The sequence below is a fragment of the Megalops cyprinoides genome, chromosome 11, assembly GCF_013368585.1.
Source record: "Megalops cyprinoides isolate fMegCyp1 chromosome 11, fMegCyp1.pri, whole genome shotgun sequence".
Classification (NCBI taxonomy): domain Eukaryota; kingdom Metazoa; phylum Chordata; class Actinopteri; order Elopiformes; family Megalopidae; genus Megalops; species Megalops cyprinoides.
In genome coordinates, this window is record NC_050593.1 from 34,115,369 (window position 1) to 34,139,700 (window position 24,332).

General features: G+C 49.9%; 1 protein-coding gene across 4 annotated transcripts; it reads left to right on the forward strand.

The window, feature by feature from the left end:
- The first annotated feature begins 312 nt into the window (after positions 1-312).
- Positions 313-24,291, forward strand: LOC118785508 (dynein, cytoplasmic 1, intermediate chain 2a-like). 4 transcript variants are annotated; one of them, XM_036540205.1, is made up of 17 exons: positions 313-399; positions 3,954-4,071; positions 4,849-4,963; positions 6,516-6,606; positions 8,203-8,262; positions 8,690-8,805; positions 16,437-16,523; positions 16,613-16,775; positions 17,257-17,356; positions 18,190-18,315; positions 19,416-19,562; positions 19,853-19,966; positions 20,457-20,590; positions 22,110-22,254; positions 22,724-22,864; positions 23,442-23,567; positions 24,172-24,291. In XM_036540205.1, the coding sequence occupies exons 2-17, from the start codon at positions 3,964-3,966 to the stop codon at positions 24,283-24,285; spliced, it is 1,887 nt and encodes a 628-aa protein (XP_036396098.1). In that variant the 5' UTR covers positions 313-399; positions 3,954-3,963; the 3' UTR covers positions 24,286-24,291. The 4 variants fall into 4 exon arrangements, with proteins under 4 accessions (XP_036396098.1, XP_036396099.1, XP_036396101.1 ...); XM_036540206.1 differs by having other exon boundaries at positions 24,175-24,291; XM_036540208.1 differs by lacking the exon at positions 8,203-8,262.
- The last annotated feature ends 41 nt before the right edge of the window (positions 24,292-24,332 follow it).

Genomic DNA, 24,332 nt, shown 5'->3' on the forward strand with positions numbered 1-24,332 from the left:
ATTGTTATCAATGTTGATTAGTCGTGTTAAAATATAAAATATTATGTTTCACGTACTATTTCGATAAACCTCAAACAATCTGATGACAACATATAGCGTTAATGTCGGATCAACATAATACAAGTATCACTGTCTTTCACAGTTCTGCTCACTCCAACAATTCCGTGGATTTGAACACAACTAATTACTCAAGCGTGACACTCAAAAAGTCACTGGGGCGCGTCCATGGCTTTGAGATGAGGTCATGTTGCGCTTGAAGCACACCCTTGTCTCGTATGTCCTGCTTCAGCATCCGTAGCTGTCCATCGTTTTAGCTTTGTGTACAACGCGAAAGAAAACGACCGTAGTAATTCAAGCTCGGTGCACACATTCGGATATAAAGTGAAGGAGCTCTCGCAGGTTGGTTGACAATCGTGGTGACCCATAAACTGTATAATCACTAACTACGACGCTGATACGGAGACTTTTCTGAATTGCAGTTGACAAAGTCGTTGCTGCGGTTATTTCACTTGACCTGGTCACTCATTTATAGGCCGTGTCGGGTGACCGATCAGATAGGCTAGTAAACTGTATTTAAATTGGTGGAGGTTGGCATTACTGTATTTAGGTAGTTGATAAAGTATGCTTTTTTTTGCCTATAAATGTCGTTCACCAAGATGTCTGTGGCAGTGGCGGCATCGCTGGCTGTCTTATTTTTTCACCCAGGTGCACTGTATGTATTCACGCCCATTTAAAGCTGATACTGACAGTTATCGGTCCGGAGGCGGGTGGGACCACTGCTCAGCGATCAAGAGTGATTGATCGAAAAGAGTCATATGAAGAAGGGCCCAAGTTTATAAACCGACTTTGTATGCCTGAGTGTCAATTATCCTCCGTTTGTTCAGTTGTTCTGTCCGTAGCGACGGTAGCTAACTAGCTCATCTGCCATGGAGTTTCTAGGCTAGAAACAGCCGGCGAGAAGATCGCTGAATAATGCATATTCTATTGGTGGACCATCATTTTGCAAATTAATTTTTACTAACGAGCTGTCTGGCTGACACGGCTGTTGCAGGTCTTGGGTCATTGTTACATCACTCCCTTGTTGAAGATTATTTACCGCGGTCTTAGCTGGTCCGCTCGCAAACGCAGTCTTGATCTGCGGTCAGAACGCTCGCAGAAAGACCTCGGCTGAATGGCGGTCCCTTTACGCGTATCGCTGCTCCGCAAGACGCAGAAACAGGCAAATGAAGACCTTTTTTGAGAGGGACCACAAACACACGTACAAATTAACGGACATTCGCTAACACACTGAGAATATTATCATGCTCCCTGTTTTGACAAACTGTATGCGCTGTGATTTGTTTTAAATGGTATGACCTGGCAGGTGTGGAACTGTAAAAAGAAAACTTTGTGGAATATCTCGGACCGCTGGTAGCCTCGGTGTACGCGCCCCGGTGAGAGCGTTTGGCATGTGTCAAAATATGGTACCACACTTAATCCGCCTTATTATTTAGATTCCCGAGAAATATGTTGGTGTGACATGCCTTTAGTTGGTGAATTGGATAAAACGTGGCAAAAGTCAGCAAAAAAAGTGGATCCGAATAGTCCTAAACTGTGTTTTATGAGTGGTGGCTAAGATGTTACAAGCATCGACTGTTCCCCCTCTGTCTGGTAGACATTTGGCAACACTTACCTACGTCTAGAAGACATTTGGCAACTCCTCTCTGTGTCTGGGGAGATCCAGTCTGTGTGTAATTAAGTTAACAACTAGCTTTATCAGCCGCCTGGCAACGTGTGTGGTGACAACTAGGCTTTAAAAAGAGATAATATATGCAAAAAGGCCAAGCAGTCAAGAGCAGCGTGATTCACGGGCTGAGTGCGCTGTGCAGAAACGTTTGTTTCGTTGATATGGCCACGGGGGCTTCCGTACTCTTGCATTTTAATTGTCCACTTTGTTTGTTTGCAGACCAACAATTGTAATAAAGCGTAAAAGGTTATAAAATATACTGCCAGCCTGTTCTGTGGCATATATTTGGCCCAGATTTGATGACGTCCACGAAAAGCCCACAAGATTTTGTTAAACTCTCCCAAATGAGATAGTCACTTGCATTCCACAAACGGCCAGAGGGATGAGCGTACACCGCACGCCATCTGTTGGGAGGCAAAGTGTCGGGGTCCTAAGCGCAGTTCTCGGAATAAGTGAGTTTAGCTGTTCCAGGGAGGACGGAGACATGACTGATCAACGAGGCGACTGCGTGCGGAGCGGAGATACACGCATGGATACACACATGGTCGTTTGCAGTAATCTTTAATCCAAAGTTTGAATTTGTGTCAGATACAAATGGAGCTGCTTTAATTGATGTTGTAATCAATATCACAGTGCCCTGTGATAAGGGAATTTTTACATGGTTATGTTTGAATGTATATATTAAATTTGTCTGGGCATGTTGTTGCTACATGGTGTCAATATCTTTTTGTTTTGGGCTCCTACATAATCAGTAGCAACACAAGATGTGCAATTAAAAACATAATGAAGATGGTATTCATCTTGGCAATCCATTCATTATTTGAAATGCTTGTTTGAGTGAAATATCTGTATAGATTATTCTTTATTATGTCCTGGTATTCAAAACTGTTAACTCATTGCGTTTGAAATTTTGTACATGTCTTACATGTGTGGTCTTCAATAATCTCAGTCATTCCAATCTATGTGAAACAAGTCAAGTAATCTAGTAGTAAAACTGGTAGACGTATGTTAATTATGTATACCAGAAGTTTATCCTGTTTTTCTCCACTTAGCAATTACGAAAGTGTCTTGTAATTATTATTTATAATTAACTTATTTGTTTTTAAGGTTTTTTGTTTTTCTTAAAACTTACTAGGTGAGATAAAATGTATTGTGTGTGTAATTATGTACAACAGTAGTAACTTCATAATGGATACACTCCAGCCAGTGTTTTAGTGTTAGCATGTTGGGTTTTATCAGGCTGCAGTAATATATATTTGTTAAGCCGTGTTTTCAATGTATTGTGCCAATAAAAAGCTTAGAGACCTCCGTCTCTAAGACGCCACCCTGAGTTTATTTGCTTTAAGTTTTGCAATTCAGACAAACATCCTGAAGTGGTCTGTGGAGGAAGTGATGAGGGTCAGGTGCTGTGGTCTGATGGAGGCTTTCTGAGTGCTCTGAGAGGAAAGACAAAGGCCTCTCTTCCAGAGCAATCAAGGGCCGCATTGTGGAGCAGAGGACTGAGGAGGCAAAAAGAGGAGACAAAAGAGTCAGAGTCTGTGAGAAAGGCTCAGGGACAGGAGAGAGGTGTAACAAGCAGGTGCTCACAACCAGCACTGGCATGGTCTGGGCTGCAGGGGGCGCTCTTGAGCTCTCTCACTTGACCCACCAGAAGTGCACAATAAGCAACTGAGTTCGTCTGACTTTTTATATTGAAATATGTGTGTTGATCTCACTAGCATCTAATTCTTGAGATGTAGTTTTGATTAGGCTACATAGTTTTAATGTTTTTAAAAACATGTTTTTAAATGGAACCACAGTGTGGCATAGTAGTAAGGAGCAGGGCTCGTAACCAGAAGGTTCCTGGTTCGATTCCCTGCTAGGACATTGCTGTTGTACCCTTGAGCAAGGTACCTAACCCACAGTTGCCTCAGTAAATAGCCAGCTGAATAAATGGATAAAATTGTAACTGACTGTATGCAAATCGCTCTGGATGAGAGTGTCAGCTAAATGACAGTAATGTAATGCAATGTAAATTGTGTATTCATGTGTGAAAATGGTAGTGATGTTGTGATATGAACATATGAGCAGCTGAGTAATGCTTTAGTGTAGTTTTAATGCCCCCTGTAGTGTAGACGTGTTCAGCTGTAGGGACCCCTCCTTTGAGGGGTGTCCGCTGCTGTGTGCCACCGGCCGAACCCGAGGACGCCCTGATTAATGTTTGCTGGGGTTTCTGTGGGTCCGGCAGCTTTGCCGGCATGTCGGAGAAGAGCGAGCTGAAGGCGGAGCTGGAGAGGAAGAAACAGCGCCTGGCGCAGATCAGGGAGGAGAAGAAGAGGAAGGAGGAGGAGCGCAAGAAGAAGGAGGTGAGGAGGTGTCCTGGAGGCCCCAGATTCAGCCCTCTCCCTGTGGAGCATTTACCTTCCACACCCAAATTCAGCCCTCTCCCTGTGGAGCTTTCATACTCCGCAACCAAATTCAGCCCTCTCCCTGTGGAGCTTTCATACTCCGCACCCAAATTCAGCCCTCTCCCTGTGGAGCTTTCATACTCCGCACCCAAATTCAGCCCTCTCCCTGTGGAGCTTTCATACTCCGCACCCAAATTCAGCCCTCTCCCTGTGGAGCTTTCCCCCCTCCACACCAAAATTCAGCCCTCTCCCTGTGGAGCTTTCACACTCCACACCCAAGTTCAGCCCTCTCCCTGTGGAGCATTTACCTTCCACACCCAAATTCAGCCCTCTCCCTCTATTTGAATTCATTAAGCTGCTCCGTGCCCTGCCACACACAGCAGAGAGCGTCCCTCGTGCCTCAGAAATGAGTGAGTGACGTGGGAGGAGGCGGCTCACCGCACTCAGCTGGAGCTAGCCTAGCATGCGCACTGGAGAATGGACCCACTGTAGCAGATCAGCAAGCAGGAGTTGCCTGGACTGCAGTCATAGTAAATCAGCCCTCAGTGTGTCCGTCAGCTGGGGAGGGGGCACCTTCTCCCAGGGGGTTTGCTCGTTCGTTTGTGACGCAGTCAGGGGTGCAGCGCGAGGTCCGGTGCGCGGGTGCGAGAGTGGGCGTGGCCTCTCCATCCCCCTCTGAGTCGTCCCCTGATTGTGAGCGCTCACGAGTGCCTCTCTGCTGTGCGTCTCACGCAGGCCGACCAGACCAAGGAGCCCTCCCCGCCCCGGGACGACTCGGACCTGGAGAGGAAGAGGCGGGAGGCGGAGGCGTTGCTGCAGAGCATGGGCATCACGCAGGACGCGCCCGTCGGTGAGAGCGCCATCTGCAGGGTCGGAGGGTCTCCAGCGCGTCACACTGTCCTTCTCTAACTGCTCTTAACGACACCAGATTATCACACATCCTGCCTGTATACAAAAGCGGTCCTCGCTGTCTTGGTATGGGAGTGATATTTATGAATCACCAGTAGGGGGCAGAAGTGATCTATGGCAGAGCTCATTATGCAATTTTAGCAGCTACATCACATTGTGTGGAGAGCAGCGCACGCCACATGGTACACAAAGGCTTTGAGTTTCAGCTGCACGCTTTACAAGCATCATTTAAAGGTTTTTACATGGCAACAACACTATGAGCTAGGTAAGTCACTCCGGATGTGAGCATCTGCCAAGCAACACTTGTAACGCAGTGTACTATTGATACGTTGGTGGGTGAGCGCGTATTTACAGTCACTGTTCATTTCCCATGTCAGTCATTCCAGCTACATTCTAACATTGGTCCTGGAACAAAGTCACCCAGCTTCTAACTGTGTACGGTAGCTGCAGTATTTCAGTTGTGTGTCCTTACCAGAATCACGTAAAGCCAGCAATTTTGTGGGCAAAATCAAGCAGAGGCGGGTGATCACATGACGGGGAGGCGGTCGCTTTGGTAACAGTGAGGGCAGTGTGGAGAACATCGTTTACTGTAACAGAACGCAATTCCGTTCCTTCAGTCGACTCGGTTAGATGTTTTTCTGTATAATCTTGATTTTCTTTCCCAGTGTAAATGGGTTTAAAACCCAGAGCCCTGTCAGTGTTTGATGCGTAATGTTTGAGTCCCAGCCTGCACGGTCATGTCACTGACACTCTTTCACTCACGTCTGACACATTTTGCTTGGCTCTTATCAAACGCTGCTACACAAAGGGCAGCTATTTAAACTAATATACATCTTTTCCATGACACTTTTGACAAATACAGAATCAGAAATCAATTTGTGGTTGTTGTAATAAATCAGGACTGGAAACTGTAAAGATGAAACACCATCTGTTTTAACTCTCATTTCTCACATGCCACAGTGTTAATGCTTCCCTGTGCTTCACAATGCACTAATGCTACAGTTTCCCCTGTCTTTACTTGATCCAGTTAGGATACTAACAGTGAATTGACTTCTTTGTTCCAGTTGTGTATTTATATTGCTGTAATGTGCTTAGGTATTATTATAAGATTTTGTACGGATCAAACCAGCATTAATGTTGGTGACTGTTGCTACTTGTTGCCTGCTGTGGTCTTTTGTGGTATTCATCCACAGTGCTCCAGTGGTCTGTGTGTTTGTTTTCTTAACTTCATCACTGCATGAGAACCAAGCATGGAGTTTAACTTTTTTTTTCCTTCTCTTTCTTGCTGCTCATTTCCCCTCCATCGTTTTTTGTGTTGTTTTTTTTTCCCCGTCTTTTTGGCATGTGTCCCTGCTTCTTTGGTTTGCCTCTGCCGAATCCCCCGTAACCCCCGCGCCGTCCCCCCCCCCAACGCTCGATGACTTTTGCGCCGATGTGATCAGCCCAGCTGCTGCGGGTTGTAACCACGGATACCTGTCTGTTTCGCTATTTAGCCCCTCCCCCCATGTCTCCGACCTCCAAGTCTGCGGGCACGCCGAGTGAGGCGGGGAGCCAGGACTCCGCTGACGGCGCCTTGGGACCCAGGTATAATCTCCCCGCGCGGCGTCCTAATGACAGCGCGCTCTCCCTTCCACGGGCAGGAGTCTTTACCTGTAAGCCGGAGCGCTCCGCTCTGTAATCGTGAAGGAGGACAGAGAGTGTGCGGCTTGTAATTGTGGGCACACCCAAGAGAGAGTGTCTCCACCGGGGAGAAGCTTATATCATTTTAAATATGGATGTGTGAGTGTTCTGTGGGCACACAGGTTTGGGCAGAGCAGGGAATGCGAGTTTAAACGGAGATGACTTTGTTTTGTGTGGTGGCTTGTGGGGTTTTGTGGGTAATTGTGTCGTCTCTCCCTTTTTGTCTGTAATGACGGGTAACTTATCTTCTTGAAAGAGGTGTTCATCATCTCTGTTAGTGTGTTATGTGTATCCATGGTGCTGTGCAGTGATTGTCACTGTCTTACCTTATTAGATGAAGCAGACTTTTTACACAGACAAAGTATGGCCTTCAGGTTTTTATTCCGCATATGAAAGTTAAATTTATGATATTTTTCTGTAAATCTTGTGATTACATTTTGCAGATTTGCGTGGTGTACCACCCAAAATATTGTCCAATTGTTAGACTGTAGATTTTCATTCTTTCAGTCTTATTTGTATCTGCCCGCTTTATAGATCCTGTCTTAAACTACACCTATTGTGAACATTTTCTCTGTCACAAAACTCCAGTTCCTTCCACAACATTTAATGGTTGACAAAATTTGCTTGAGAGAAATGTGTGTCACATGAATGTCCTGTTGCAGAGAAATCCCATTATTACATTCAGATCTTTCCAGAAGAACTTTGTCAGAACCATTTTGGTGCTTGTGTAGTCCACTGACTTCTCCTTATGCTACATGTTTAATGCAAAAAGCACTTTCCCAGCTGTCTGTAAGCTCACAGCTCTAATTTCAAGCTTTTTTAAGCATTCTGCTTTGACTCAAACAGCTTGGGGTAGAACACAAGGCGCTCAATTAAGTACTGCAGGTTGAATTTTTGTCACAACATCATGACCTGGCCACAGTACCATGTGAAGTATGAGAATGCTGTATTGGAGTTCCTAATTCTCTCTGACAGGGTAAGAAGCGGTGTGGTTATTTATTTTGTTTGCGCCGCGGTTAATTAGGAGTGCATTACATGAATAGTAAAAGAGCTGGGTGCTGTGGTGCCTGAGGCTGTGCTTAACCCCTAATTACAGCCCTTTCCCCCCCTCCTGGAAACACTAGCCCCCCCAGTGTCCCGCCAGGGCCAGGGAGCTCTTCCACCTCCTCCAGGCCCTACGTGTTGAGTCATTTCCCCTCCCGATGCGGCCGTTTCCGACACACATGGAAGTCATGTGTTCTGCCCACGGCCATCACCGCTGCACGTGATCGCAGCCTGCCACATGCGGGGTCTGAACCCTTCCGAAATTGTGCCCGCCTCACGCTGAGGGCCTGCGTGTCCGCTGGGTGTCCCCGCGCTCTGGGGGTGCGTTTCTCCACCCCCGCCACGTTTCCACCCCATAGCACTGCGTGTGTGTGCGGGAATGTGTCGGTGTGTTTCTGTGCATTAACGCACTGTTTCTCCTCACTAACGCTGCCCTGTTGGTGTCGCGCTAACCAGGACTCTGCACTGGGACTCTGACCCGTCCACTCTCCTGCTCCACTCTGACTCTGACCTCGGGTACTGGCCACTTCCTCTTTCCTTTGCTCGCCACCTCATTCCACCATGCCTCCTCCTCCTCCTCTTCCTCACCTTCTTCCTTGTCCTTCTTATCCTCCTCGTCCTCCTCTTCCTCCCCTTCCTCCCCTTCCTCCTTCTTCTCCTCCTTCTCCTCTTACCTTGGTTGCTGCAGTTCTCCCACCCCTGTCTTCCCTCCCCAGCCTTTTTAAAACCTTTCCACCCAGAGTTCATATTCTTCTTTTCATACAGTTTTAGCTTAAAAGTCAGAAATGTATACGTGGGCATGAGTCTACCTGCGTTTCACTAGTACAGCACTTCCAGCCTTGCACTCTGTTCAGCCTCACACACTGTTTAATCTTCAGTGCAGCTGTCATTCTCCAGCATCTCTGTGCTCTGTGGCGTTTCTGACGTTGTCTTGTGCCTTCAGACGGGGGCCCCTGAAGCTGGCCATGGCCAAGGTGACCCAGGTGGACTTCGCTCCGCGGGAGATAGTGTCCTACAGCAAGGAGACGCAGACCCCAGTGCAAACGCAGCCAAAGGAAGGTAAGCTCCAGGCCTCTGACGCTTCTGCGGTCGAGTTCGGGTTTGTCTCCGCCCCAAACGCGCGGACAGTGCCGGACAGCACCGGACAGTCCTGTCACTGCGGGAGTCAAAGGCCCGCCGCGCCGTGGTTTTGCGGCCGGCCGGCTCGCGTGATCAGACGGGAGGGAGCAGGAAGCGAGCGGAGAGTGGAAACGATCTGCCCTCTCAGAGCCCAGAGATGAAAGCCAGGGAAAATTGCAGGGGCCCGGGAAACATAAGAAGGCAAAGGAAAGATTGAGTTCGCACACAGAGCCAGCCAGCCAGCCCCCCAGCCCTCTCTGAGCCAGAGGGTCCTACCGCGTAATTAGTCTGCAGTTTGGGGTGGGGGGAGATTGGGGGAGATATGGAATGAGTTCTACTAATGCATGCGGAGCATGGCGAGATGTATGTAATTGCGGTGCTGTAGTTTTTATGTGGCTATTTGTGCGAGCCTTTAAAAAAGGGTTGAATATTGTGATTGCAGTGACCCTTTGCTTGCCGATGTGGAGTACATGTACAGCAAACACAGCCATTACATTGTTCCCTGTTCTGTTCTCATTCGTCTGAGCCACGGAGCCGAACTCCAGTTCCAGTCCTGCGTAGCGTAGTCAGATGAAGGATCAAAAGAGGTGTCTTTATAAACGTTCTGAATTTGTCACTCAGCGTGTGAGGTGACGCTGGTGATGAGACGTTATCTCGCACACTCAGGCACAGTTGACTGTAGGCATCTTTGCCTCATGCCCAGCGGGGCTGCTGTCACCGATGGCCCGCTAGTGACACTCATGGGCTCGGCTCCCTCAGAGAGACATTCTGCTCTTAAAGATGGACGCCAGCTGTACCTGGTTTGCATTTTACCTGTCCGCAGAATTCAAATGTGCGCATTTGTGACCTAGTGGTAAGGGGCAGGGCTCGTAACCTAAACGTTGCAGGTTCAGTTCCCTGCTTGGGGCACTGCTGCTGTACCATTGGGCTTAACCCACAGTCGCCTCAGTAAATATCCAGCTGTATAAATGGATAACGTGAAAAAATTGTAACCTATGCAAGTCACTCTGGATAAGGGCGTCTGCCAGATGACAGTACATGTAATGTAATGTTTGCACTGGAAACCAGTCAGTTGGTTTGTGATGGTTGATCACAGAGGATGTGGAACGGACTTGCTTCGGTCTGGCTGCAGACACGTTGCGTGGCTCTGTGGGAAAGCAGAGACGAAGGCAGGGGACAACACAGAGCCACCGCGTTGCCCTCCAGCATGCGGATGCTCCTGCTGTGTCCAGGGCGTTGTAAAAGCGCGTTAAACACGGACGGTTTGCACACACCGTTCCCTGCCACCGTGCAATCATCCCGTCAGCTCTGCTGCTTCCCTCTCTGCTCCCCGCGGCCGACGCTCTCGCATGGAGGGGTGCAGCGGGTGGCCCTGCACGCCGGCGTGGGTTCGACTGATCCGTCACGCTGGCGAGACGATGCGCCGTGCGGTGGCGGGGGGGAACGGAGGGAGGTCAGCGGCGAGAGGCGAGCCACGCCCAGACGGGGCTCCTCCCACCGTTCCCGAGGCCCCCGTCTTCCGTTACTGCGGCGTTCAGCGGGATGCCGTTAATGCGGCGTACTGTCAGAACCCCCCCAGGAGACCCCGAGGAGATTCCCAGGTCCCCTCTCTATGCGGCTAAATGTAAGGCGGGGTGTCAAAGACAGACAGACATTTCAGCCGTTTTCTTCAAAAAATAAACAAACTGAAACCTGTTTCTCTTTATGCTTCCCCTCCTTTAACAGGAACTGTCTTTATTTTTTTTTAAAAAGATAAGATGTTTCTGTTTCATTCATCTTGATGGCTGCCTCATTCACGTGAAGGAATAATGGCTTACTGAGTGCTGCTCGGCTGGGATCGCTGTTGCCCTGCCTCAGTCGGAGCTTTTTTACCAAAGCCTGCGTATTTGGCAGGGGTTTGAATGCTGTAAGTGTTGCACAGGTGGGGGGAGAAGCTTCCTGCAGTCAGTGGGACATTCTTTCACACCTCAGTAACAGTCAGGAGGGGGTTCAGCCACAATGTGTCGGAAAGCGCCGAGCACCAAAACGATGCCAAAATGGATTCTAAACCTGAAATCTGGCAGCTGAGTCAGGCGGCCTTAAACACAGGCCTGGATTGCACCAACAACAGGCGAAATGACATCACAGTGAAAGGAAGGTGTGAAATTCGGTAATCCATTTAGTCTTAAAAATGACGTCGTCCGGGTCCTGTCTGAACAGAAACGTCATGTCTGACCCAACAAACAGCTGCTAAAATGTGTTAAGGCTCAGAGGACGCTGGGGACAATACTGGAGTGTGGCTGGTGTTCTTCCTGGTTGGAGAGAAGCTCAGAGGTCTGATGACACTGCTCCCAAGCCAATAGGACTGTGGAGTGGTCTGACTAGATCTCTGTTTAAAAAGGCTCCAGGAACACAAGAGGTTGGAGCATTTGAGTAAATTTGAGATTTAATTAAATCTGATTGTTTTAATCACTTGGAATTCAGAAGAAGGGCAGTACTTTTTATCATTGAAAGAACTCAATAGCCACTTGTTACAAGTGCCTTACTTTAAATGTAATCACCTTTTACCCTGTAATTGCCCATCAGTCCCTGTAACTGCCTGTATTGTTTGATTAAATGCTCCGGGAGAGGAGATTTACCACCTTTCCTCAGAAGGGATTTGATAAAAATGCATATCGTGGTATTTCTGCTCGCAAGAACGGTGTAGGATGATCCTTTATTCTTCGGTGAGATGCAGTGAACCTTTAACGCAATACAGGAGTGGAAGCTCTATGACGTAAGTTCCTGTTCTACCTCAACAGAGCGACTAAGAATCACAAAGAAAAAGAAAGAAACCCCAGGTGGCCAAAGCAACACGAAAAATCTATATTGTAACGGGTTTAATTTATGAATACAATCCTGAGAATATGTAGTCCCAGTGAATAATCCATCTCATGTATGACTGCTTTACACAGCTCTACCAATACCTGAAACAGTTCACCTTCACTGTGTGGTTTATGCATACAAAAATGTCAGCCAGCATGATGGCCAATCAAGTAATTTAAGGACCCTGCCCCTTTTGCAGGTCAGTCGTAAAGGAAGCTTTGAAGAATATTTTGTTGAAAGCTGGGCCCTCGGTACAGTTCTGCAGAGTGTGTTTTGCGTGTCTGAAAGGTAGCCGTTGCTGGGAGGTGTGTACACGCGCTTAACAAAGGCATTCCATTTCACAGATGATTTCACCGTGATGAAGCTGCTTCTCAGAGAGACAGCGGCCCGCTGCTGTTCCGCTGTGCTGTTATTACCGAGTGTACGTCCTAATTCACTGCCCTGTTCTCTCCGCTGCCGAGTCCGAAAACCCATCAGGAAAAACAGTATGAGGACTGAGGAGAAACTGGGGATGGGGGCTGGGAGGTGGTGGTTTGGGCAAGTTAACTTTGCCATTGCCGTTTTTGACTAAGAGGTGGGACACGGGGGGTAGACACTATCTGGTACTTACGTTAATTGGTTCTGCACTCACTTCAGGCCTTGTGACAAGGAATTCAAGCTTTAAGAACACAAGCCACCGAGGCCCTGGTGGCAGAGTAGGGTTTAGCTTAGCGTGAATCTGACAAGCACCATGGCAGTTAAGCTGTTAGTTCCTTGTTAATTGTGTAGCTTTCTGCTTTTCCCCTGCTCCTCGTTGGGAATAGTCCAGCCCTCTGCCAGCTCAGGGGTCTGGAGTGCATTTGTGTCCCTGTGTGTTTCGTCATGCCTGTCCACGGTGCTAACAGCCGTGTGTGTGTGTGTGTGTGTGTGTGTGTGTGCGTGTGTGTGTGTGTGTGTGCGTGTGTGTGTGTGTGTGTGCGTGTGTGTGTGTGTGTGTGTGTGTATGTGTGTGTGTGTGTGTGTAAGTGTGTGTAAGTGTGTGTGTGTGTATGTGTGTGTGTGTGTGTGTAAGTGTGTGTAAGTGTGTGTGTGTGTGTGTGTGTGTGCGTGCGTGTCTGTCCCCTGCGGTCCCTCTCTGTTGTGCTGGCCCTTTCGCATGGAGCTGCAGTTCTGTGCTTGAGAGCATTAGCAGCTCAGTCGGCAGCTCTTCGCACGGGTCTGTCTACGTGCCAAGAAAAGGCCTTTTACTGGAAAAACCATCGATATTTTTTAGATAAATTCAATATGGGAAAAAATATCCGTGAAAGTCACTGAGCACGCTTTGTCCTGTAGCAAAAAGGAAGAAATTCCATTTGTGTTTGTTGTTTTTACAAAGAGCTGTCTTTCTACTTTAAATTTGAGCTGTGTATTATAGCGAGAATATTCATGCAGGCGCATACAAAAAAATAAAAAATCACCTGTGTCTTCTGTATTAAAAGTGCTCTCTGTGGTGTGATTTCAGCTGTTATTAGACTTCTGAGTTAAGATAGAGGACAGAGAGAAGAACATAAAACATACTGCTGGCATGAGCAATAAAAGTAGGCAGGTGTATTTTTTCTCCAAGCCCAAAAAAGGACAGGATGTTTTCACAGTTCAATAATGGGATGTAAAGCAGGCAGCCCATTGGACGAAGGGCAAAGTCTTTGTCCTGGGCCAAATCAGCGGCGTGCGCCGAGTGCGGGTCTGTGTCCCCCCTCATTCATTCACAAAGAGCAGCCCTGGAAGCCGGGACGTCTTCTGTTTCCTGAATGAACCCAAATGAGGAAGTCAGATTTCAGTGTCCTGATCAGTGCCTGCAGTAAAGGCCAGGAGCACACACACACACACACCTGCAGCACAGAACAAAGGACATCAGTCTGTACTTGGACAAGACCGGACCCCTGCGAGCTCCACGTTGCATCTGCACGGACGCATTGTCCTGTGACAAAGAGAGGACGTCTTTATGCTCCTCTGTTCGATTATCCCCCCCTAGCACCCCCCCCCCACCCCCTGCACTATCCCTACCCAGGAAAAGCTTTCACTTTTTAAGTGGCACAAAAGCTATAATTGAGTCGGCTCTGAGGGGAGGTGCCAGCGTGTGGGAGATTTGCCATCTCTGAGAATTCTGTTAAATGTTTCTGTCCCCCTCTCTTCCCTGCACCCTCCCCACCTCCCCACCCCCCTGACGGGGTCACCAAGATCACTAGCTCTTGTCCAAATGGCCATTTCTGCTGGCAGGTGCATCACACCCTTTATTTTCAGATTGTCTTTCCGCTGGTAATGCCTGGCAGGTTGATTGCTCTGGCCGCATTGACGAGGACGCGTCTGACGAGAGTGGCCGAGCTGGCTGAAAGACACTGATTACTGTTTTCCTCTAAGCCTTATTGAGGCCCTTGAAAGGAGAGATTTTTAACTTTCTCCCTTTGGTTTCCTGAGCGCTGGCATATATTGAAATGTGGCTTGCGCCGTCAGCCCGGTTCTGTATACCCATCAGAACGTAAAGAGATGACAGTCATTTGGAGCAATATTGGCAGGTGATGTTATCAGCTTGATTATGTGAGGGCAAAGCAAATGCTTGTCCTCTGTGTTGTCGACTCATTCGTTTCCTAAAGCACGGAATTCATGCGTCCTTAATGCATGTATGAGAAGCTCAGTGTATCTGAGAAAGGGGGGGGGGGGGGGGGATGCTGGGATATATGTTTAAAAAAGGACATGCTCTGGACTGAGCGTGTGTGTGTGGCTTGGCAGCTGGTTAGGCCTACAAGCTGTATTTTGTTGTAAGTCCCGGGAAGTTGAATAGCTGTCCCGGGACCCCCCGCAGGGAGGGTAATTGCGCAGGCTTGCTGTTTGGGGAGTGGACTGACTGGGGGCGGTCAGGCGGAAGACCCTGGTGCCATCGCCGTGCCACCTCCCCAGCCGAACGGGACAATCCCAGCGGCACCATCTGCCCCCGCGGGGCTCCGTCAGCTGGGGCAGCCGGTGGGAGAGGGGTGCGGGCAGCTGCTCTCCGCCCCCCGGCCTGGGAGAGGGGCCGACGCGTTACTGGGACGTGGAGGACATGGCCGCTCTAACAAGTGTCGCTCCCCACAGCCCCCCATCCCCCACCCCCGCTGAATGGGACCCCTGCCGGGTCTCTCCTTCCACACAAATGACAATCTTTGCAGCCTGCGCTTTGCAGTGGGGCGTCCTTTTTTGGGGGGTGGGGGGGGGGGGGGGGGTGTCGTGTAGCTGAGGGAAACGACCGCGAGGGTCGCAGACAGAGTCATTTCCCAAAGCCAGGCAGGCCCGCGCAGCGCCCAGCAAGGTGATGGAAGGGGGAAATGACGCGAGAGAATTTGCTGCAGAAACAGTAAAACTAACTCACAGGTTATCCTCGCCACACCTTGCTCTGTCAGATCACACCACCCTGGGATGCCTGACCCATGTGAAAAAACTCAACTGCCCAGAGACATGGATAGATCCTTCATTCACCTGTAAAAGGGGATTGTTTTTGCACATACAAGTAAACACAGGCAAAAAAAAGCCAACAATCATGACACATCTCAGTAAAATAAGGCAGAGTGGAGGGTGGGAGTGTACTGTGACAGTCAGGAAGGTACCACGGTCCAGCCTTTGACAGTGAACAGTATCAGACACGGTTTTATTTGGCAAGATGTAAGCTAACGACATGAGAATGAATTCAGTTAAAAAGCAACACTGCTGAATCATTTAAGAGCTGTGTGCTGGTGTTCTATGTGCATTTTTTTAAATTGGCTAATTTCCTTTCTGTTTTGATATAGCTATCCCTTATCTGGTGATCTTGTGATGATATTATCTGTTCTTTTACTGTTATCTTTCTTCAGTTAAATTGGAATTTAAATTTGAATTCAGTTTTCCTGATATATTCAGTTATATATTGTCATGATTTCCTTTAAATGTGAGTTTTGATTTTTGTAATTTGTTATTGCATTTCTTTGCTGTAATATTACTAATAACTGTTTTGCCTTTTTGGCCATGTTATCTTCTCTTTGGTGGCACCAGTCAGCTCTCTGTATATGTGTCAGTTATAATTTCAGCATGACTTTCCTTTTGTACTCTGCCCAGCACTGCGTAACATGTCATCTCTCTGGAGGGCGCAGAAAGAGGTGCTCTGATAGATAAATTGACTGAAAAGCCATGTGACTCACTGCCGGGGACCAGAAAAGGCATTACAGACAGTACTTACGGCTTCACGTCCCCTTCAGAGCTCAGTGATCCCGACCTTCACTGTCGATGTGTAACAGTGTTTTTCCAAGAAATTCGCTGGTTAAAGAGGATCACACCGGTCCATTGGTCAGCACTGAGCTATGTTTTTGCATGTGGTAGTGTGTGCACTTGGCCTCCCTTAGTTTCTAGGCTGTTTAGTCAGGTTAGCAAAAGTTAACTCATGGTAGGGCTTGATCGTTGTTGTGCTCACACTCACTGGTCTGGGAGTGTTGTTCATTCAGCTTGAACGTATACATGTCTGTTCTCTTGTGCTGGAAGTCGCTCTGGATAAGAGTGTCTGCTAAATGAGTGTAATGTTTCCCTGTCTGGCACAACCTCTCTATACTGACACACGTTTACGGAGTTATTGTCCTGTCATTAAAGTGTCTGTCTATGATTTGCCGTCTGTTGCTGCCCTGTTCAGCACAGTTGCGGTCTGAAGCATAGAGCGGGGAACAAGTGGCACAAGAAGCTTGTGTTGAGGAGGATTCTTGTGTCCTCTACAGAGGAAGATGAGGAGGAGGAGATGAGCCCCCCAAAAACCGTGCTGGAGGGCCCAGAGGAGCTGGCGGAGCAGCGGGAGGAGGAGGAAGGTAGGCCCCGTCCAGGTGGGGGGTGAGGGGGATCGGCCGCTCCGCCCGCGGGCCGCTGACCGCTGAGTCCCGCACGCCTGTCTCTCCAGCACCACCGCACGAGCTGACGGAGGAGGAGAAGCTGCAGATCTTGCACTCGCAGGAGTTCGCCTCCTTCTTCGACCGCAGCGCCCGCGTCGTGGAGCGCGCCCTGGCCGAGCACGTCGACGTCTTCTTCGACTACAGCGGCCGCGACCTGGAGGAGAAGGACGGGTACGGTCCGCGCCGGGCCCGTTTTGCTGCCGCGGGGGGGCACAGGAGACTGCAGAGATCAGGATGTGGTAGTGTGGTGCAGTTGTTAGAAAACCTGGTACCAGAAGGTTGCAGAGGTGCCATTGAACGAGGTGCTTAATCTGAATTGATTAATTTAATATCCAGCTGCATAAATTGATAGAAAGTAAAAACCCATAGTCATATAGGCCACCTGTATGTCACCTGGATGAACAATGATATTGTAAATAAGCAGAACAGAGATGTATTGGTTGTGATGTTAACTCCAGCGTAGAGATGCAGTGGTTCTGAGATCCTTGTCTTATGATATCAGAGATCTTTCATGATTCATATAATGTTTGTTGCTATTAGTATGAAAGTCATACAGCAACTCTCCCACGCTAGCCTCCGCAGGGTCATGTGATCATTCAGGAATTGGCTTGGTGCCCTTCGTTTCCATGCCTCTGTGTCGTGTGTTACACAGAGAGATCCAGGCGGGGGCCAAGATGTGTCTCAACAGGCAGTTCATGGATGAGCACTGGTCCAAGCACAGAGTGGTCACTTGTCTGGACTGGTCCCCTCAGGTAAGGGACACAGCAGGGATTTTAGACTGAAATGAAGTCATTTTACATTTCACTTCCCCTTAACAGTGCAGAGACTCACGCTATTTGTATCTGCTGCAGCTGCATGCCTGGAGTCTGTGGTGTCTGCCATCATGCACACACCTTCTTTCTGTATATTTTAAATGATGCTGTAGGGAGGAGGTCACTTCCGATCATTTTCTCTGTGGGATTTCTGAGGCAGGCAAGTACAAGACAGGCAGTACTGTGACACCTGTTCTCTGACGTGACCCCTGTTCTCTGACGTGACACCTGTTCTCTGATGTCACTCTCTATGCAGGTTAAAAGGTCTGCAGTTCCTTTTGGCACTGATAGTGATTTTATTCTCTAGGTTTGACCTGCATGTTGACAGTGGCTTTGATTAGGTGGCACTGCAGAGCACTCGCAGACCGTAAACCTCACTTTCCATGCGGGTTTGGGTCAGAGGTTAACGGTTTGTTTACATTTAGTAAGCGTTTGAGTGCGTAACTCACCAGCGATAGTGCCGAGACTCACGGTCTGTGGTGGCGTTGTCAGGCTGCGTGGTGAACCAGGCCTGAATTTCCACGCTTCTGAAAGCCCTGCCGCAGACCTCTTCTGCACCTTGCCATGGTAGCGGGCATGCGTGTGCCGGAGGCTGTCGGGAGGGCAAGGGGCGGTGTAGAGGGGTGTAGCTGGGGTGGAGGGGGTTTCCCGGCTGTAAATCGTAAGGAGGGGCGTCTGACGTGTTCCGGCAGGCACTCCCCGAGCCCCCGGGGGTGACAGCAGCTTCCTCTCCACCTCTCATCTGTGCTGATTTGTGATTTATCTGTCGGCAGTACCCCGAGTTGCTGGTGGCCTCGTACAACAGCAACGAGGACGCCCCCCACGAGCCCGACGGCGTGGCCCTGGTGTGGAACATGAAGTACAAGAAGACCACGCCTGAGTACGTCTTCCACTGCCAGGTAGGGCACACCACTTCCCCTGCCCCAGACCCTGCCACCCTCCCTGGGCCCCACCCTCCTTGCCCTGAGCTCTGCCTCTCTCATCCATTTGCTTTACCCGACTCGCCCTTAGCCCCGCCCACCTCTCCCTGAGCCCCACCCACCTCTCTCTGCCCTCCTCCCCCTCCCCTCCACAAAGTGATGTCACAAATGATTGCAATGAGAGCCTAGCTGCATTTAAGGTTCATGGATGTTTAAGTACGCAGCGTGGCTCTGCACCCCATGTGAAAGAGATATTCCTGTGGGGATGGAGGAGCTGGCCCCTGCACTCCACTCTGCTGGCAGCCTCTGTCAGACAGCCCGCCCAGAGTTCCCAGAACACGACAGGCTGAGCAGGAACACATGTGGCGTCTCCAAAACAGATCCGCTCCGAGGCGTATTACTCAGACAAATAAAACAGAACACAAGTGTGAACTCATTTTTCTCCCGGCCTGAAAACCAGTGGGAAATGGATTTCTTTTCTCCGACTGTTTCCAAGCCACTTGTATGAATTAAAGCTTAAGTATGATTAGATGTTTAAAGATTACCAAGCCGCATTAGTGTAATCATTTCACATGGGCTACCACCGACAATGACACGCTGTTAACTCGGATTAATAATGTATGGACGTAAATCATATCGGACGCACCCTGTCATAATTCGGCTTGCTCTGGCGCGAACACTGAGTTATGGAAAGCGCTGGGTTATGAAGCACTAGAAAAATAAGCGTTTGTGGAAGCGTACAGGATTTCTTTGAATGAATGAATCTTTTGAATGGTGTATATTATTTTTAGCAAGTGCCGGAGCTGTTTGCATGGAGCGTTGCAGGTTTTGATTGGAGGTGACATGGCCTGACTGAAGTCCCAGGCTTTCTCACTGTGCTGTGGTCTGTTTGTGCCGAGTGCAGCTAACCCCCGTGTTATGGGCCTCTCTCTCCCGCTCTTTCTCTCTCCCTCCGTCTCTCCTTCTTTCTCTCTCCCTCTCCCTCTCCCTCTCCCTCTCCCCCTCTCTCTCTCTCTCTCTCTCTGTCTCTCTCTCTCTCTCTCTCTCTCTCTCTGTCCCCCCCACCCCACCCCGAACAGTCTGCAGTCATGTCCGCCGCCTTCGCCAAATTCCACCCCAACCTGGTGGTGGGGGGCACCTACTCGGGCCAGATTGTGCTGTGGGACAACCGCAGCAACAAGAGGACCCCCGTCCAGAGGACCCCGCTGTCTGCGGCCGCACACACGGTACGCTCTCCTGACGCACTGCGCCGTTCCACGCACAGAGGGAGCCGAGATCAGGCGTGTTACTGCGCTGTGCAGTCTCTCAGTCCTCTGCTCTGCTGTTATTTTCTAATGGCATGAAATGGTTTATTTTAACTGGCTGTTTACATTATGATGTTGAAGCAGATTGTGGTGTAGCCCTGTGCTACACGTGTGCACGGAGTTGTGGGTAATGTATTCCTGTGGGTGGTGGGTCACAGTGCTGGTGAATGGTAATATGACTACAGATGGTGTGTTGCTTCCTCCCTGCTCAGCACCCGGTGTACTGTGTGAACGTGGTGGGCACACAGAACGCCCACAACCTGATCAGCATCTCCACCGACGGCAAGATGTGCTCCTGGAGCCTGGATATGCTGTCCCAGCCACAGGTACCGTCCCGCCCCGCGGCATCAGGGCTAACGAGAACGCCCCTCTCAGCCCTGCCCTCAGGGCACAGCGGGTTTGGATCTCAGGTACCGCCCCGCTCCACAGCGTTAGGGCTAACGAGAACGCCCCTCTCAGCCCTGCCCTCAGGGCACAGCGGGTTTGGATCACAGTGCTGGGAATTTCCATGTTGGTTTTGTTTTTCTTTCATTGTAGGAAATGTGCTGTTTCATTCCAACACTGCTGCCAAACTCCAAATGTGTCAAATATGAATCATTTATGAAGTGTTAGCTGAATTTAATGTGAACATTACTAATCCGACAAGTGACTTTATTTGGGCTGTGTGAGTGTGTGTGTATGTGTATGTGTGTGTGCTAGCGTGTGTCCGTGTTTGTGCATGTGTGTGTGTGTGTGTATTCGTGTGTGTGTGGGTGTGTATTCGTGTGTGTTGGGGACAGAGAGAGGCCTGACTCTGACTCCCTCCTCTCCCTGCAGGACAGCCTAGAGCTGGTGTTTAAGCAGTCTAAGGCTGTAGCTGTCACCTGCATGGCTTTCCCTCTCGGAGATGTCAACAACTTTGTGGTCGGGAGCGAGGATGGATCTGTCTACACTGCCTGCCGTCATGGAAGGTGCCCACCTCTGTTTTACTGTACCCCTGCCACATCTCCCAAAAGGCCCCGCCCGCCGGTCCCCTCGGGCCACCCACAGAACACTGAAGAGGCCTGTCAACCCCAGCCAAAACACACAGTCAAATAACCCTCTCCCCCTCACTGCCTGTGAATCGAGCACTTGATCTCCTGCCATCAGACTTAAACCCCTGACCAGCTCCTCTTGGCTGGCTGCATTTCTTGCCTGTCGCAATCAGTGTCTATCTGCCAGTATGTGGTATAGCTGTCCATTGAGAAGAGGGTCTGCCCAACCATGTATCGTGTCTGAACGTGGTGACCAATCCCTCTAGGAGTGCCAGACAGTTTCTAAAGCTTGTTTTCAGCATGCTATTTAACATTTCTCCCTGTGAAAAAGAAGCACTGGTGTAATGTCACCGAGTTTAACATGTCTCTCTGTGAGAGAGAGGCACAGATTTAATGTGAATTTCACATGTCTCTCTGTGAGAGAGAGGCACGGATTTAATGCGAATTTCACATGTCTCTCTGTGAGAGAGAGGCACGGATTTAATGCAAATTTGACATGTCTCTCTGTGAGAGAGAGGCACGGATTTAATGCGAATTTGACATGTCTCTCTGTGAGAGAGAGGCACAGATTTAATGTGAATTTCACATGTCTCTCTGTGAGAGAGAGGCACGGATTTAATGCGAATTTCACATGTCTCTCTGTGAGAGAGAGGCACGGATTTAATGCGAATTTGACATGTCTCTCTGTGAGAGAGAGGCACGGATTTAATGCGAATTTCACGTCTCTCTGTGAGAGAGAGGCACGGATTTAATGCGAATTTGACATGTCTCTCTGTGAGAGAGAGGCACAGATTTAATGTGAATTTGACATGTCTCTCTGTGAGAGAGAGGCACAGATTTAATGTGAGTTTGACATGTCTTTCTGTGAGAGAGAGGCACTGATGTGACCACACTGCTTGGGTTGCATTACTCCTTTGGTCTGGGGGCCAGGAGTCAGTGTAGGACGGTGATGGCTTTTGCTTTGCAAATTTAACTGCTTTATTTACTATAACACTATTAACACTAGTAAAACACCAGTAAAGCTGCTCACTCTTCATATTTACTGATCCACATAATCATCAGAGCGAGATCCTAAAAATGCAGCGCTAACATGCGGCCCTGATTCTAGTAACAGCTTTACAAACTTCTGCTTTGGTAGTTCTACCCTGGATGTGTCAGAGGGAAATATATCTCCTTTCTGTTCTTGCCCCACATGGATCCTGAATGTTCTGACCCCAAAGAGTTACTTGTGTCTGTGGCACTTACTTGGACTGGGCTGTGTTGGGAGAGGTTTTGAGATGCATGCTCCCCTCTGGCCTTCCTGGAGCTTGTTTCTGTTGGGCTGGGTGGTTAGTAATTACGCAGCGGCCTGTTTACGCAGCTCCACGGTCAGACAGCACAGCGTATTTATTCTCCAGCTCCGGAGCGCTGTGCGCTCTGAGCGCTGACGCACTCTCCCGTCTGACGCGTGTTGCAGCAAAGCGGGGATCGGGGAGGTGTTCGAGGGGCACCACGGCCCCATCACTGGGGTGCACTGCCACACCGCCGCTGGCCCCGTCGACTTCTCACACCTGTTCGTCACCTCGTCCTTCGACTGGACCGTCAAGCTGTGGAGCACCAAGGTACCGTATCCGATTACACTGCGTCTGCAGAGAGTTCGTAACCCGCAAACCTACACAGGGGTTGGTTTGAGAGCAGGATTTAATTAATTCACACTCGTTCAGGTCTCTTTTCTCTGCAGTGGGGTTGTAACAGGTGCATTGACTTCACTGTAAAAGCAGTTGTCAGAGAGTATTTATGTGTGTCCATACACAAGCACGTTCATCTGTGTGTGTGTGTGTGTGCATCCATGAGTGTACAAGTATGTGTGTCCATGCTTGCACGTGTGTGCGCGTTTGCTTGTGTGTGTGTTAGAGTGAGAGTGTGTGTATTTGCAGATGTGTGTTTGCCTCTGTGTGTGTGCGTGCACATGTTAGAGTGACTGTGTGTGTGTGTATGCGTGTGCGCGTGTGTGTGTGCGTGCTGCTGGGCTCTGACAGCGCGTTACAAAGTGACAGCGTTTACGGCCCCATGTCTCCTCCTGCGCTGCAGAACAACAGGCCGCTGTACTCCTTTGAGGATAACTCAGACTACGTGTACGACGTCATGTGGTCCCCCACCCACCCTGCCCTGTTCGCCTGTGTGGATGGAGTGGGCCACCTCGACCTGTGGAACCTCAACAACGACACCGAGGTAACTACATAAACACACACACTCACTCTGTAATGCACACACTCACACACACACACACACACACACACACACACTCTCTCACACACACACACAGTCACACTGACCCTCTAATGCATGCACACACACACTCACTCACTTACTCTCTAACATGCGCGCACACACACACACACACACCGGCATTGACACAGTGTCATTACGGCTCTCATCCGCGTTGACTCCAGCGGTAAAACAGCGTCTGAACCGGCTGTATGAGCCGGGCGATTCACTCCTCCTCCTCCCGCCTAAAGCAGCTCTCTGCAGGGTGCAGGAACCCCGCGGCACGCAGGTCATTATTATAATCACCCCTGCGGCTCGCACGTTAACGCAGGGCCTGTGTGCATTAACGCAGGGCCTGTGTCATTACACTTCACTGTGGCCCGTCCCCGGTGTCAGTGCAGGGAGCACCGTCGTGTCAGAGCGGTCAGCAACAGTGCGGGGCCGAGCTGAGCTGCACCAATCAGAGCACTGTCTTCTCAGAGAGGTCAGGAATGGGGCGGGGCCAAGCTGAACTCTGCCAATCAGAGCGCTGTCTTTTCAGGTTCCCACAGCCAGCGTTGCAGTGGAAGGGAGCCCCGCCCTGAACCGCGTCCGATGGGCCCACTCCGGGAAGGAGGTCGCCGCCGGCGACTCCGAAGGCCGCATCCTCATCTACGATGTCGGAGAGGTGGGTGCGGAGTGAGAGATCTGTGTGTTTGGGGTGTCGAAATGTGGAGCGTGCAGCCGTCAGACCTGTTTCAAACAGCAGCTTTACACGTGTTTACAACCTTCCATCAGATTTTGCATCAAAATCCGTCTAGCTCCTTTTTGAATTCTGGGAAATATGCAGTTATTGTTCAGCATTATTCCACATCATAATAGGTCTAATTGTTACAATAAACATTTCTCCACGGCTGAACAATGCATGCTTGTCTCGGTGGGACTGTGCTGTGGTGAGGCTCTCCCTAACAGATATAGGTGCAAAGGCCGTATCTGGGGCCTCTGTTAAAAGGCCTAATGCCCCCGATTCTCCCGGTGCTGCACAATTAGGCCCTTGTGAGAGAGGAAGTCCCTGGGGATGGGCTCTTACAGGGCGCTTTGAGTGTCTGTGTCAGTGCAGCGCAGATAGAGAGCGCGATTGTAGCCCCTGACCCCTCCCAGCGAGGGGTCGCGTCTCAGTGACAGCTGGGAAATTGCCTGTGATCCCGTGACCCCCCCGGCCGTCGGGGGTAATGACAGAGGGCTGGTACAGGCCTTGCCGCGTGTGTGATGGGTCTGTCTCCCCCCTACAGCAGATCGCAGTTCCGCGGAGCGACGAGTGGACGCGATTCGCCCGCACGCTGGCGGAGATTGGGGACAGCCGCGACGAGGCTGAGGAGCTGGCCGCCCAGCGCCCGCCGGCCTGATCGCCCGGGCAACACCCCCGAGCCATGCCGGCGGGGGGGGGGGTCAG